Here is a 16,449-nt window from a genome sequence, read left to right as displayed (position 1 = left end):
GTTAACTCAACATTCCAAGGGTACTTTGACATGCAGCCTGGAGGAGACTGAATCCTTGACCTTCCAATTAGTATACTTCCCACTCTAGCTCCTGAGCCATAGTTGCCCCAAAGGACAAAACCAAAGCATCCACATCAAAAGTGGGCTGAACTGGAAGTTGGCACACAAAAGTGAATAAGCAAACTCTACAGTTGCTGCTCCAGTCGCCTCAGCAGACGTGTGGAACATTTAGTATTTTTTACTATTTTCACTTATTGTCTACAGCCATCCTGCTGTCAGAGTTCTTCTGGAGAAGATCTCCCTGACTGAGGTCTCTGACAGACGGTGCACCCTCAAAATATATATGTCAACTCACAACCTGGGGGTCCTGTTGTCAAGCGCACTTAGGGATACCCTTATGCTTGAACATGGTATTCGTTACAGGAAACCTGTCAAAGAAGTCCGATAGCAAAGCAGGATACAGACTGAGTAGACTGCACGTTTAGGAGTTCCCAGATGGGGCACCTACCACCACCCCGTCCAAGAAGGCCAGGTAGTCAGGACACATTCTCCAGGAACTCTGGCCCCTGTGCTCATTCAGACTTACCTCAACTGAGCCCTTCAGCCAAAAGGTGTTATTTTTAGAGTCCCTTATCCAGGCCTTGCTGCAGGGTGGGACCCTCGGTAACTCCATCCCAGAGAAAGTCATATATACCACTGTTATTAGGGAACTTCTCTCTTCTCTTCTCCCAGAACTGCAACGCTGAACAGAGGCCTACAAACCCCTCCACAGTGATAGGGTCCTCCTAGAAATAAACTGTATCAGCTTTTCAGTTTTGTTAGTAATAAAAGCAGTTTTTAAAAGAAGCAAAATATCTTTTAATTTAATTATTCAATTTCATTGTGGTTGTTTTAGTTTTATTAATTCATAAACGTACCAAAACATGGGGTTACTGTCATGCATAAATAGACCATTGGAAGGCAGTCAGATGTGGTTAAACGCTTTAAATATTTACACCCATAATGCTGATAGGCTCATTTATACTAATGCTCTTTATAACGTCACCCTCATTATAACACTTAATTATGATTTGGGGCAATCGTGGCTCAAGAGTTGGGAGTTCGCCTTATAATCTGAAGGTTCTTGGTTCGAGCCCCGGCTCGGACAGTCTCGGTTGTTGTGTCCTTGGGCAAGACACTTCACCTACCGCCTACTAGTGATGGCCAGAAGGGCCGATGGCGCGATATGGCAGCCTCGCTTCTGTCAGTCTGCCTCAGGGCAGCTATGGCTACAACTGTAGCTTGCCTCCACCAGTGTGTGAATGTGAGAGTGAATGGGTGGATGACTGGGTGTGTAAAGCGCTTTGGGGTCCCTAGGGGGGGACTAGTAAAAGCGCTATACAAATACAGGCCATTTACCATATTTTTTGGGTGGTCAAGGTTACCAAGCTCTTATTTTGTCAAAGGTGGAGTGAACTTAATTGCAGTAAATCCAATCAACCACTAGATGGTGGCAAACACTGTTGCACGCGCACACACACACACACACACACACACACACTGAATTTACATATTCACAATAGAACATTGAATTAAATTGCAATATCTAAAATATTTCATGCAGCATCCAACATCCCAATATTTTTGCTAGAACAAAGCGATACATTTTTGTTTTAATGAGAAGTACATTATAGATAGATCACCATACTATAATTGCAGATTTGTTTGGGTTTTCTTTTCTTTTTTTTCTTTTTTTACACAAATTTATATTTTAATCTTTGTTTTCACTTCACTATGAGTCAATGCAGCTTTGCTGACACAGTTTTTATTGTGCAACCAAACCCTCCTTCAGCTCAGCCCCTGCTGACCGTCCAGGCAGACCCACCATTAGTGCAAATGTGAACAAAAAGCTCACAACACACTCAGGACTTTATTAACTTTATTATATCCTTCCCTACAGGGAGCCACCAAACGAATGACAACCCGTTCATTTGCAACATGAAACAAAAAGTTAAACGAATGCCGTACTCACAGTATTTGTGCAACGTCACACAGCTCTACATAGGCGCCTGTGTAGTCTACATCATATTTCTCACTAATGAGGTGCAGTCATTGTTCCCTGGGCGACACGGATGATAAATATGCTCCAATCACATGTGCTGTTAAGACATTCTGTGTTAAGGATGGAATGGGGACAGAGATGTGCGGTGCAGAAGTGAGGCGGAAGCCAACACGAGAAACGCTGGAGTCTGCAACAGTCCCAGGGCCTTCTCCTGCCACTCTGTGAGCACAAAGAGTATCCACCTGAGGGCGCTGTAACAGAGAACCATGAAACACAGCAAGTTAGGAGCTTAATTAGCTTTGCTGTGAGCAAAGCAGCAAATCCCACTTTAACAGGAGGATATTTCAATAAGTAGGAATCACAACCTCTGAGTTCTCTGACCGTTTATATCTCCTCCTAAATGAAAGGCTTTGTGTTCGTGTTTGACCTTCACGACACTGTCAAAGAATTTATCTTTCATCAAAAAAGGGATTTAAAAATGATCATCTCAATACCTTAAATTACATTTTAACCACTGCAGACTATATGATTACGGTAAGATGTGTCCACTTTACCATTAAAACTATTGCAAAATTCTCAACTTGAATATGTGGTACTGTGCAAAAGTCCTGAGCCACTCTTCATGTCTTTATGTTTTACTTTCAAGGAGCCAGAATTTCTTGTAAATAGTCTTCAGTGATAATTATTTGTAATCTGAAGGTCATTCCAAGTTTTTCTTTGGACATAATAATAATAATAACTTTATTTATAAAGCGCTTTCAGACAAAGTGCTGTACAGCTATAAAGAGATACATAAATAAAAGTGATGCATAGCAATACAAGTTAAAAACGCAATAACGAGTTAAAAACATAACAAAAGTTAAAAACGATAAAAATGTAGAAAAAACAAAAACAAACTAAAAGGCATAGAATTAAGACATGTAGGACAGGGTGAACAAGCGGGTCTTTAAAAACCTCCACAGAGCATGCCTGCCTGATATCTTGAGGGAGGTTGTTCCACAAAAATTGGGCATGAAGAGAAAAAGCACGCTCTCCAACAGTCTTTGTTCTGGCTCTAGGAACTTTTAAAAGGCCAGAGTCCTGAGATCGGAGAGCATGGGATCGAACATAAAGGTGCAAAAGATCAGAGAGGTATGAAGGTGCCAAACCATTTAAAGCCTTGTAGGTGAGCAGCAGGACCTTAAAATCTGCTTAAACCTGACAAGGTAGCCAATGAAGGGATTTCAGTACAGGGGTAATGTGCTCAGATTTTCCAGTTTTAGTCAAAACGCAAACAGCTGCATTTTGCACCATCTGTAAACCTCTAAAACTTTTCTTTGGTAGCTCAGAAAGGAGAGCATTACAATATAATATATGATATGTGAAGGCAAAAATGCTCATTCAAATCAAATAAACGAGATGTGTGGAATTTTATCTTTAATTCAACATGTTTAACAAAACTATTGCTATTTTTAGCCCGCCATTTTCAGGGGTACAAAAGTAACTGGCAATTGAATAACAGGCAAATTTGATGGTAAGTGAAGCCTGTTCTCTTCTTATTTCATGATAAATTCCCAAAGGTTGTGGCATTATCCGAGTACTTATGGACCTAACTGTCTGCAGACATGAAAGAAATCACCTTTTGTAGCAGGTCTTGCATGTTTAAAAAACATCCTGCATATACATGTTAAATTTGGTTTAAAAAGAATATATTAAGACAGTATGCATTCATAAGAGACAATAATCCCAGCCTAAAGCTCATTCGTGCACATCATACAACACTAATACATCCCTGCAGCCTCCCACCTCCTCACTGGTAGAACTTAATCTCAGTGTCCACGCAATCAAAAAATAAGTCCCCCAGTTCCTCTCCGGGTATCTCTCCGCTGAGCATGGCTGCGATCTCGCTCAGACACTGAGACTCCAGGTCCCTTAAAATGTTGTAGACAGCTAGACCTTCATCCTGAGACAGAACAGAGAGAAAACCCACAGAGATGCCATGAGAATAACAGTAACACCCAGGTTAGATCATACAAAGCTGTGAAACCTGATTTGATGTGACACCCTACTTTCTCCTCCTAAATTGATGCGTCTTTCATCATCATAAGCTTCAGTCAGATTTTAAAAAGGAGTCAGATCCTGCTGAAAACAGTCCTGAATCCAGTACAACCCCACGTCTATGGTGGGAGATGCAGTCTGAATAACCGCAACTACAGACCTGCTTTTCTTTACCCAAATCCCACTGTGGTGTACAAAATGCACTTTGTATTCACTCTCGTGGCGTATTTATATTTTAAAATAACAAAATAATAAATCAGCGCTCTGTACAAATGTGAAATGATAAAATATTTACACCAACATCCAATCAACCATCAAACAATGATTGAAAGAGTGACAGAAAAGTTATATTCAATGAATTATAAGAGAACTGAGTCTCTGAGTCAGTGGAGGAAGGTGCACTGCTGATGAATACTGTGTGGAGTCCAGTGAGAGGTCAGCGAATAAACTCCAAGGAGAGTCTGTTTGGTTAAAAGGAGCCTTACAACTGTGCTCCGTTTCATTGTTGGACTCTAGTAGAGTAGAGTATACTGGGCCGTATACTGGAACAGGCTTTAGACAAGCTAAACAAAGATATTTTAGCTCCACCCCCATTAAGGTGACCTCCCTTTAAACCAAACTTTCCTGATTGGCTTTACCTTCCAAACAAAAGTTTGAATATACTTTAGTTAACTAACAGGAAAGAAAAAACTAACACAAGTATGAAAAAACATGTTTCCTGAGACGTCGACACAACTGTTTAGTTTTCATAAAAACTGCACTTGACGAAAATGTAGAAAGTACCAAACTATGGTAGCAACAGAGTTTGCAGAATAACAGAAGTTAGGAAAATTTTAGCAAGATATAAATAAAAACTAAACTAAAATGCACAGCCAGAGCCGATGGCCATATAAGTGCTCAACCTTTTTTGCACCACGGACCAGTTTATGTCCGACAATATTTTTACGGACCGGCCTTTATGGTGCTGCGGATAAATACAACAAGATAAAACCAAAAAAAGAAAAGAAAACTTATTCATTCACACAGGAAAAGACCCAGAGAAACAGAGTTAATAATAAAAACTATTTTAAGCCCAGCCGAGCCTCAACTTTTGCGGCTAAGTACCAAACAGCTCACAGACTGGTACCGGTCTGTGGCCCGGGGGTTGGGGAGCGCTGATATAAGGGATATCCACTCTCTATGACATCATACAGAGACAAGAGTTTAAAAAAGAGAGAGAGATAGAATAGGATTACTTGTGCACATGCTGAGATAATAATTTGAAACTTTGGCCATTTTTAATATTAAATATAACAGAATATATGCGAATACTAAATAGATCCACGCTGAATAATTTCCCATTTAATTCTTCATCTTCTGGATCTTTGTCCTAACGTTTCCGCATTGGAACAGACCAATTTTAAAGGCGGGCTTTGTCACTTTTTAAAGAGAAAAAACTGTTTCCTCAAACTACAAAAGAAAAGTTGAAGTCATGAGTAAAAAAAGGAAACAACACTTATTTGGTGTAATGAGCAGCTTTCGATAGCTAACATTAGCAAAGCTACAAAAACATTTTGTATGCTCATTTTGTGCCGAGCCAAAATTCCAGCCCAAACAGGGCGCTGACCTTCCTCTGACTTCAGGTTCAGCTTGTAATCACGCACATAATGCCAGACAGGAAATCAGCTAAAATGTCTAAATGGAAAAACTGTTTGGAAGTTCTCTGGTGTCAGTTTGAAACCCTGCTCTTTGGCTTTGAATGTGCACTTGTAGTGTGTTTATGTTTAGTCTGCACTGATGCCATGTGTCTTGTCTGCACCATCTGTGAGGTGCTGTTGTGTTTGGCTCTGCACTGGGAGTGTCTACTCTGGGTTGTGCAACTCGCCTGTAATTTATCAGCAGCAACTCATCCGGATCGACTCTTTAACGAAAATAAATAAAAAGCGATCCTGCTGTGAATGTTTACTCAGTGAACCGGAACTTCATGCACTGCCATTATCTGTGCAGGACTATCATTGACCTAGGTCATCCATCAGTGCCCACCGGGTTGGTCTCCATGGTGTTGAGTGCCACCTGATGGGCCTTGTAGAGGTCGTGTCTGCGGTCCACCTGGCTCTGAAAGCGAGGCTGCTTCCTCGCAGGGTCGTCCGGGCCAAACTGTGGGGAGACCACCCTCGGCACTGGGGTGGGACAGTCCGAGAAGATAAAAGGCTTGAATACAGACCTAGCAGGGTGGTAGGATTAGACAGGGAGAGAAAGAGGAAAGAGAAAGAGGAGACTCAGAAATTCCCATCAACCCAAAGAAGATACAGAGGATAGAAAATTAAAGATTAGAAAGGAAAGAAAACACTTTTCACACTTTCATATCAGAGGAGCTCATAAAGTTCTGTCGCTTAAGATTTCAATTTGTTCAGTCTCCCTTTCAAGATAATCCTCTAAACTGTTTCCAGCTCTTCTGCTATTTTATTGCCCACTACAAGTCCCACTCACACCACTTGCCTATCTGTGATACACGTGAGGGGCAACGTCAGGCTCTGAGAAATGAAAAGTGAACATGCAAACGGCAAAAACTGCAGTCCTCTAATGGCCACTTGATTCTGTCCCCAATCTCAACAGACTCCCATGTAAAAATGTCCAAATATACAGAATCCAAAAAGTGCGCTTTAATGAACTTAATATTATTAGTGGCCTACTTTAAGACCAGGAGAAAACATAAACCCAGCCTCCGAGGGTTGTAAGTCTGGGTAAGCGTGAGGGTTGCGTGAGGAAGGGCATCTTGTATAAAACCTGCACCAAATCAAACATGAAGATTCGTCCACTGTGGCAACTCTCAGGGACCGTCTTCATTTAATTAATATTATTACAGCGTGCTTCGTGGAGCAGACCAACCAAAAGTTGAGCGAAAATCAGCATAAAATCTACGTAAAAACTCCTCCGTTTAAGTAAACTTGATGTTTGCTCTCTGGAAGTTTGAGATCACAGATGGTCAGAATTAGACTTCCACAGAGGCTTCTGGAATTAATCCACAGGTGCACAAAGTGACCACCTTGAGGGACGTTTGGGGAATTTAGATGTCTTTTTTAATGGTCAGCACATATTCATATTTTATGCTTTTTAAACATTAACTGGTTGTTACATTTAATTTTCTAAAACTTACTTAATACTAAAGTTGTATAAACAATTATGAGGAATTCCAGACCTTTAATCTCACAATATTATAATCGTTCCATGAACATATAGTGGATAAAACAGGTTATTCAAGTAGCATTAAGTGGAGGAATTCTTAGTTTAGTGAGTGGCAAACCTGGATGGGTCTGGGGTGGCAGTGAAGAAGTGGATGCAGGGCAGAGCGGTGTCTCTGGGCAGGATGGAAACCATGCTGCCTGTGGTGCAGAAACCTCCAGAGTCCATGCAGATGCCGCTGGGTTTGTCCCTCAGAATGGACATCATCACCTCTGCCGTCACTGATCCTGAAAGCAGGACAGACAGAGAGCTGAGTGTCTCTGTAGAGAAGTTATCGTCATGTTCGGCAGCTCTACGCTCCGCCGAGCTCTGTACCTACCATCGTGTTGCTGGAGCAGCTCCGTGCCTCCCCTGTAGCGCTGCTTGGCCAGCTCCATCCTGGCCGGCGGGTTCTCGGGACTAAACACATGCGAGAAGTTAAATTCTCCCTCACCGTCCCACCAGCCCTGAGCCTTGGCCACGCTCCGCAGGTCCGGGTGCTCTGTGGAGATCTCGCTGCCAATGGTGAGCTGGTTGGAGATGTTCTTAACACCCTCTGGAAGAAGCAGGTAGATGTCAGTCTTTGAGATACCAGATCAACTGAAATCCTATTTAGCCAGAAAAGCTCTGTTTGTGTGTATGTTTCACACAAAGCAGATTGATTGCAGCTGATAAAAATCACTCCATGAGGATTCCCATACATGCATTCCCATACATGCATTCCCATACATGCATTCTCAGCTGCTAGAACCTGATTTCAGCCAGGAGGCCAGTCTTATCACAAGAATGGACCTAGTTTACTTTTTTTATTTGAGTTTGTTAAACACACAGACCGCTGCAAACACACAGTCACAAACAGTTTTTTTTACACTTGGCTCTGTGTGATGTGATACAGAGCTGAGGGGCAGCCAATCAGAAGAAAGCTAGATTAACAAAGTGGATCTAAAGCTCTGGGGTGGGATCACCTGGAGTCACTGCAGATGTGTAGCACATCTATCAGCTAAACACTTTCTTTCTATTCATTAAAGATAGACACTGAAACCAGAGAAAAAAACATCAGAGACAAAAACCCCACAAAGACAGACTTATTAAAAGCTCATGATTTCGTCTTTCTAAAAGCAGTTTGCCCAAAAAAACTAAAGCTGACGTCCTGTTTTTCACACCGATTTCTGCTCAGTCTGCTTTCTGGTGCATTGAGGGGATATCAAAAATCAGGATTTACTTTTCTGCCCACCGGTTACGGTTTACAAATGCAGATAAATTCATGTGAACTAATAAATAGCCAATCGAAAGCAATTAGGCAGTGGCATTCCTAAAGGTTTTAGCTTTGAGTCAATACATCTTCTTCTTCCTGACTCAAACTGGATGACGCTTCATGTTTGTGAGCACAGTGAAGTAGAGTAGTAGACCAACGCTGGTCTCATTGTCCTGGAGCTGACTGACAAGAACAATCCCATCTGCGTACTTTAACATGGTCCTGTTATCATCATACTCTGTAACACATCTGTGCAGAGGATAAATAACAGAGCACACACATCCCTGTGGAAACCAGCAGAGGAGCAAACCTGAGAACTCCATTTAAACTAAATTTCTGTGCCCACAAGTTTTAAAAGCAAACTGTTAAAATATAAGGTTAAAAAGTTAAAAGCAGAGGAAAAAAACAGGAAGTCTAGCATGAGACCCTTTTCCCTCCAAGTGTTTAAGTGTTTAAGCTCTGCTCCTCTGTGTGGTCTCTAAGCAATCTACAGACCACACAGAGTTTAACCTCTCCTGTAGACGCTTCTGCCATGTTAGCAGCACGGCAAGGACAGACTGATAATCAGTCGAGACAGACGTACGCATAGATATTCATCATCCTCAGAGGATGAAACTGTTGTTCAATATCTCTGTTCGAGAACAGGTTTCAGGATTGTTCCCCTCCCCCCTCTAAAATAAAATCCTTTAAGCAAGCATGCAATAAGAGGCTTTATAAAAATTTCACTAAGGAGATGTTGGTGCATGCACACCATGAACTTTTAAAGACATCCTCGTCCTTGTTACGACTGTTACTAAGGAATCGCACCTGCTTTCAAACACAAAATCTTTGCTTCAATTATAACAACCGGAGAAAAAAGCTGGATGTGGTTATAAATGAAGCACATTCAGTAATTTTGAGCTCTATGGATGATCACCCCTTCATATCAACACTGAGTGGGGTGGAAATTTTTTTTTTAACTCATCTACTTGGACCTATATTGGGGACGTGGTTGGATTGATGAACAGGTGCCCTGATAGAGACCTGAATGGATTATCTGACCAACAGTATGGCAACAACTGTGTGGTACAGACCTCCAAGACATTTGTACTTCAGTTCTGGTGAACATTCTTGTTCTTATTAGTATGTTACTGCACTAATTACCCGATAGGTGTCTCCTTACATTGGACCCATACAGTCTGTGAATGTAGCTTACTAATCACACTGACTAGCATTAGCTGATAAATTAGCGGGATGATCCCTTTGATCCATATAAGGTAACTTTTGGCTGCCATACTATACTGCAGTGAGTGCACAGAAACAAACTCTTTTAGCACCTCCCCCTTTAAGCCAGAGCAACGTGAGGCCTGAACTTTTGGCTCACAGTTGTTACTTCTTTAGTCTTTTCAACCCTTGGTCCTTACCTGAGACTTTCTGTGCCACCCAAAGCCTCCCGGCTGTCTCCAGCACCCAAGCCTCACTGCGGTCCACAAGGAGGAAGGTGTTGTGGTAGCTGAAGGGTTCGGGAGCCTCCCTGCACTGCCCGCCCTGGCCATGCTCTTCCAGGAGGCTGGTGATCACCGTCAGTGCTGCCCGGGCACTGTCACCACGCTCCAGCCCCAGTCTGATGATCAGAACCCATGCTAGGTTATGTGTGTGCCAGGTTTCGTCTATTTGTTTATCTAGTGTTTGATCAGTTTCACACACCATGAATTCACTTTAACTGCTCTGAAGTGTGCATTGGAGAACAGCTGATCAGTTAAAGAGTCTCTCTTTGCTGCTTGAGTATTTTTACACAGAATAACTTCAACAGTCATCTCTACACCTGCCATAACATGCTAGTGACAATCTACACACCCTTCTGATCAAAGCCTCAGAGGATTAACTTAGTACTTCTACTGAATACATGCAATCCAACTTTAATAAGGTGCAGTCAGCAGTTGGATTATTTTCCCTTTATTGATATCCTGTTCTTAATCCATACAAATTTCTGAGAAATATCAAAAGTTTTCAGCAGCTCACCGGACAAGGTCCATGCCCAGCAGAGCCTCTCCCGGTGCGACGGGCTCTCGGGTCCAGACTGCCTCATTCCCAATACAGACCCCTTTGTCACTGGCGCCCATTTCAGCTCCCCACATCCATGCAGGTTTGCTGAGGACCACCGCGTTGGTCTGCTCCACCTGAGGGATCTGGATGTACGTGCACTGCAGATTGCAAAGAAGAAGAAAAAAAAAGGATTGTGGCTTCAGGTATGAACAGTGGAGCATGAACAACATTTTCTTACAAATGTGCACATATTGATGTATAACAGTGGAAGAAAAGGAAAAAGATATCTTAGTACCAAAATCCCAAACAGATGTTTCGGGTCATTCAGATCAACGATGACAAAAAGCAGTACAAGCACACGATCCAGTGTTAGATACAGTTCACTTACATCATCACTCATTTAGTCAGGCTCTTAAATATCCAGCAATTGTCAGGATACAATGAAAAGGTAAAAGATTTGTATTCTACCTGCATGTTAAATTATCCTAAGGCTAATTTAACATTAGGGTCACCAGGATTGCAATACACTCTCAGAAACCTGGACTTTTTTTTATAATGTTTTACTTTCCAGTAATGCATTCAACAACTTATCATAAGGACATCATTAGACCCCACAGCACCATCAGATCACTGTGATGCATACTTTGCTTCATGAGCTGAAAACAGCTATAAACAATGTATTCAGAGCACAGACACTATACAAGACGGATAAAGCCAGTGCGCCATTACCCACTGGTATCTGAAGACCAGTTTTGAAACCCAGTGATGAGCGTTTTTTCGCTGTGGTTTCAAAGGGGATGTGAAAACCGAGGGACGATAATGCCTGTGAAACCAAACACTAATCGGCTGTTATCGATCACAAGTTGTTGACCAACGAATAAACCCAAGATATCCCCTTAAATTAACAAAATATACAACATCTACTTAACTAAAATCTATTTGTTTTACTCTGTATGACCTGAAATTAGTGGCTGAGCTCAGAAACCCAGCAGGAAAGTTGTTACTGACTTCTGTAGGACTGTAAATGTTTTTGCAACCACAAGTATCGACCCTGGTTCCTATTAAAAACAAACTGCATTAATGTGAAGCTTGGCTGCGCTGACCTAGCTGAGCTAACAGGATAAAGTATTTCATCACAGTTGCTTCTCTTTAATTATTAACAGGAAAGGTTTCCACATGAAGTCCGTGTGTAAATATTCAACATCCCTGCTTCAGACTTCAGCCTTGAAAAAGGTTGTTTTGAACCCAACAGATATGAAATGTATTAGTCAGACGGTGTATTTAAAACACAGCAGCAGCTGCGGCTTTTCCTGCGCTGCTTTACCTCCAGCATGGAGCCTGGAGGGTGGGAGGCTGCAGGGTAGTGGACCACCTCTTGCACCTCATCTCGAGGACGGTCTGAGTTCTTTCCAAAAATCACATGGTCATCACGAGAGCCAGGGGGCAAGGAAACAAAACAGTCACATGACATGGGGGGCTCTGCCATCCTGCAACAAAGACACAGAAACAAAAAAAAAAAGGAAGTGTGGATGGCTGTGGGGAACAGCGGCGTGATTGACCCCCACCCCCCTGCCCTACCCAAACACGCACTTAAGAGTAGTGGTATCCAGAAACCCGACTTGGTACTGTTAATCTCACAATGCCAAGTGACATGACAGAATCAGCGATAAAGCTGCTCAAGCAGTTATTAAAATCACCTCCAACTTTAACGTTAAAGTGATTCACACATTAATGAATCATTCATTATAACCCAGTGATTAACCTTTTTGGTATTTTAAGCATATTTCTGTACTGTTTCACCACTTTTCTGAACAGTTATTGAACACAAAATTGTGTATAAAGTCTCGTGCAGCCACTTTTCACCAAATACCATCTGATTAAGAGCACGAGGATCCACCATATTTTCAATACGCTCTACTTTCATCTGATCCAAGTATTGTGATTTCCTGTCGTTCCTTCGTGACACCCCTAAAAAACCCGTAAACGCCCCTGGTGGGGAGTGAACTAAAGAAGCAGCACTGATTTCACGGCCTCATGTAAACAAGCTGATTTGAAACTAATCATAAGAGTCTGACGTTGTGTTGGATCTGCAGCACTACACCCTGCTGTAACCATAATGTGCATGTGTGGATCAGAGAGGAACAGCTCTCTCCATTCCCCACCCAGCTTTCTGCAGAAAGTCAGATCCAGCCGGTGCACTGCCCATCCCTTTCACACAGGGATTAGGAGGCAGTCTTGTGCAGAGCACTTTATTGACTGTAATCTTCACAAATCCGGCCGCCACGTTGCTCTATTGTCGCTCCTTTTCTCTCGTTTGCGACCACGAATCGCTCACATTCCGGAAACAATGTCACCCAAAGTGCCCCGGCTAATCGCAGCTGTAGCCTGTGACGGAGCTCGCTTTGCGATCAGTGTTTATTTCAGAGATAAGGCCCACACTATCAACTCCCCGTCCCTCTCTCCGGAGTAGCAACGCGCCTGTCTCTTCGTGTCCTTTCGCTTTTAATCTGGGGGGTGAGAATGGGGCTCAATTTCGGGGATAATAGTGCGTAAAGTAGAGCTAGGCAGCGGCGGGTGGTGCTGGAGAAAATGTTTACCTTTGTTTTTCAATGGTGAGCGCGCACGGCCGGCTGGGAGAAGGCAGGTTGTAGATACAGAGCAGTCACGTGACGAAGAAATCCAAAGGTCTGTACTTAAAGGTCTCGTCTCGTCTGGCCACAAGCACAGCTCACCGTCTCACAGAGTCCAGTCCACACCTGTGCAAAGCTGCACAGCAGGCCTGAGCGATGAGGTAGCTCTTCATCATGAGTCTGCCTCCCCTTCGCCTGTTTATCTGCAAACCCGCAGTCAACACGATCATAATTACATCCACCTTCGAGGAAATCCCTGCAAACACTGCAAGTTTTTACAATCCGCTGTTTCCACCGTGGAAGCAACAAATCAAGTCTGTTTGTTTGTTTTTTATTTATTCGCTCAGATACAAACAAAGACTGTAAACAAGTATAATTAAATGCAAAATGCTTCTGAGCTACACTTATGACCTCATGTCTGTGTGACTTAAAGGATGAGCCGGACAAACCTCTTAGCTTGCACTCACTAAAGTAAACAAGTTAACGTTTTCATAAGAATCACAGGTCAGTAAAAACTGTTTGCTTTACACGAAACTTTCACAAGCCTGAAAAAAAACAAAACAAAACAAAAAACATATAAGCCCTATGATGACATCAGTGGCATCGTGGGAAATGTAGGATCTACTGTTTTAAACCCAGGATATCGCAGCCTGTGGTGTTTTGATTTTGAGGGCTGTTTTACGAAATATGTCATATATACAGCATATCCAAGCACACATCAAGTACTAACTACAGACTACATAAAAGTGGTAATTACAGACTGACCAGCAGGGGGCGACTGCTCTGGTTGCAAAACAACTTCTGGTTAATAAATGGGGAAAACAGCCCCCAGCTCCCTCTCTGTGTGACCTCAGTGAGATCTCAGTTCCTAGTTTTAAAGTCTCAGTGATGGATACTTTATAAACCATGGATTTGTTGGTCACAGGTTGTCAGCCAATCAGTGTGGCGACTTTGTTTTCCCAGTCAAACTCACCCCTTGCTTTTCAAAACTCCAAGATGGTGATGGCTGAAAACATTCGGCTAACTAATGGGTGATGTTACGTTACGTCCATCTGTTCTGGGAATCCATCCTACCTCACAAATCATTTCTGCACATACGCTGCGCATATGCACAACACAAAACCCAAATTAACTTCATTTTTTAACCCATTGTAAATATTTCTTATGGTTATGGTTTGGATTAGTCAGAAGTCACGGTCAAATTATAATACAGGTAGGACGATTTGCCAAAGTAGGACGGTTTCTTAGAACACCATCTTTTATATACAGTTTGTAACCCCAACCTATGAGACCGAAATGAATTAAGACTAAAAATTTGGGTTTCTGTAATGAGCACTTGAGGCTGAATCCCAACCAGAGTGTATCAGACAAATATTTGAAGTATCACACAGCACTACCTTTACCTCCACTAACTAGAGTCACTGAACTGGACCTGTCTGTCAGACCTTTAATGGAAATATCTGACAAATAATTTGACTTGCTGTGACGTAAAAGTGCATCCAAGAACTTCATGCTTCAGTTTTTGGTGGCTGATTTCTAGTATTTATTAGCACTTAGCACTTAGCACTAATTAGCATCTGTTTGTGCCATTGTGATGCACTTGTAAACGTCATATATGCAGCTTCCTAACAAAGCTTATTACTGTTAGCTGATGATTTTTGCATTCCAGCCTATTGTTTAAATACAGCCACTTCCACTTCAGTAAAAATGCTAATAGTGAGGCTTTAGAATGTAGAGTTTAGAAACAAAAGGGCGACATCATAGTAACTAGAATTAGTCCTTTAGATTAGCATGTTTCTAACATGGAAAGGTAGGTTAATATTAACTTCCAAGTAATATAAATGGTGACTTTTTTATAACCTGCAAAGTCATAGCTAAAAAGCTGAGGCTCATCTTAAACACAGGTAAGTAGAAAAATGGACGAGCCAGCAAGCCACAAAGCTAATAAGATAATTTAACTGACAAAGACTTTGGAGTTTATATGAGTATAAGTCTATATTTAGAGTTATATTAGGACATCAAGCTGCACAACAGCCTGTGTTAATCTTATATTTATTTCCCCACCTCACTGGTTATTGGCTTCCAGTTGCCACCACAACTTTAAATAATAATCCTGAAAATCCTCTTGTTTAATATCTCTGTACAGAAGGACCGGGTGCATCATGGACAGTCCATCACAGGACTTTTTACAGTGTTTCTCTACTAAATGCAGTGGAAACATAAGGTCAACAGTGAAATGGAATCAGAATTGCTGTTTACTACATTTGAGCAGTGGGTGAAAAAATAAGATGTGTAAAGACATTTGTGTTTATTTCGCAGTTTAACAAGTCACCTTCTTTGGCGCTGTGACACCAACGCTGTGTACGCCACTGCTTTTTAGCAGCACTCTGGCTCACATGTTGGCTAATCAGTGTAATTAAAGTTGGGCGAATTCATGTGTGTCAGTGGTTTATAGAGTGGGTGTCTCCCATCACTGGTGTTTCATTGAATTATGTCTCTGACACTCCCTGTCTCAGTCGTCGGAGACAAACTCACTCCCCACCAGCTTCCACCTGCTGTTTGCAAAGCATTGATTGATGACCCATTTCTCTCTGTCGGTTTTCTTGTTTCATCAGCAGAAAAAAACCCTCTGCACTGACGGCAGGAGACAAGTTCTGTATCAAAGCTTCCCAGTGAGTCCTAAACCTCCCTTATATTTGTTTTGAAGCTGTTAAAATACATCCATTATTGTGCTTTTTGCTTCTGGGCCCACATGTCAGGCTGGAAAACTCATAATGTTGCCTTCAAGTACCAGAGATAGAAAGTTAGGCACAGAAAATAGGTACAAAATAAATTAAATTAACCTTCCAACCATATAAAGATACAGGAGCCACCGTGATGTCATCACTGAATAGTGAAATCCATTTTCAAGCCTCATTCATTGAACTTATATATATATCACCTGTTTTATTCCTTTAGTTCTCAGACTAAACAACGCTTCAGGAAATCATTCCTGCCGTTGCCTGTGAGAGTGTACAATAACTCATATTTCTGTGACAGGTGAACACACCTGTCTGGCATAAGATAAGAATGCAATTTGTATTACTTTCTTAGTTTGAGCAAGAGATTAATGCAGATCAGTATTATTTTTTAGTCTTTTTTAAGTTAACCTCATTTTTATTAATTATTTTTCTTTGGTTTTTCTCACAATATAAGGCCCTCACTATGTCATATGTCTATCTGTCTAATCTAGAAGAAATGACAAATCAGTGCACTCTTTT

The 16,449-nt window shown here is 41.8% G+C and overlaps 1 protein-coding gene across 2 annotated transcripts; it reads right to left on the bottom strand.

Moving 5' to 3' along the window:
- Window positions 1–1,901: 1,901 nt before the first annotated feature.
- scrn2 (secernin 2) lies at window positions 1,902–13,394 on the bottom strand. 2 transcript variants are annotated; one of them, XM_026169757.2, is made up of 9 exons: window positions 13,157–13,394; window positions 11,884–12,046; window positions 10,536–10,717; window positions 9,938–10,137; window positions 7,620–7,835; window positions 7,362–7,527; window positions 6,101–6,281; window positions 3,827–3,983; window positions 1,902–2,292 (listed from the first exon to the last, which is right to left on the bottom strand). In XM_026169757.2, exons 2-8 carry the CDS (start codon window positions 12,043–12,045, stop codon window positions 3,831–3,833), a joined length of 1,260 nt encoding a protein of 419 aa, XP_026025542.1. In that variant the 5' UTR covers window position 12,046; window positions 13,157–13,394; the 3' UTR covers window positions 1,902–2,292; window positions 3,827–3,830. The 2 variants fall into 2 exon arrangements, with proteins under 2 accessions (XP_026025542.1, XP_080158441.1); XM_080302315.1 differs by having other exon boundaries at window positions 12,722–13,183.
- Window positions 13,395–16,449: the final 3,055 nt, after the last annotated feature.

Source organism: Astatotilapia calliptera, chromosome 6, assembly GCF_964374335.1.
Source record: "Astatotilapia calliptera chromosome 6, fAstCal68.1, whole genome shotgun sequence".
NCBI classification, from domain to species: Eukaryota; Metazoa; Chordata; class Actinopteri; order Cichliformes; family Cichlidae; genus Astatotilapia; species Astatotilapia calliptera.
Note: the sequence above shows the minus strand (reverse complement) of the source record. Positions and strands in the feature narration are given on the sequence as shown.

What these genes read in the sequence shown, in the direction of transcription:
- scrn2 (XM_080302315.1), bottom strand. Translation starts at nt 12,765, where the DNA reads ATGGGCAGTGCACCGGCTGGATCTGACTTTCTGCAGAAAGCTGG. An exon ending in CTGGGCATGGACCTTGTCCG is followed by an intron (nt 10,138 to 10,535) that starts GTGAGCTGCTGA and finishes TCTGATCATCAG; the next exon opens with ACTGGGGCTGGAGCGTGGTG. An exon ending in ACACCATGGAGACCAACCCG is followed by an intron (nt 3,984 to 6,100) that starts GTGGGCACTGAT and finishes GTTCTGTCTCAG; the next exon opens with GATGAAGGTCTAGCTGTCTA.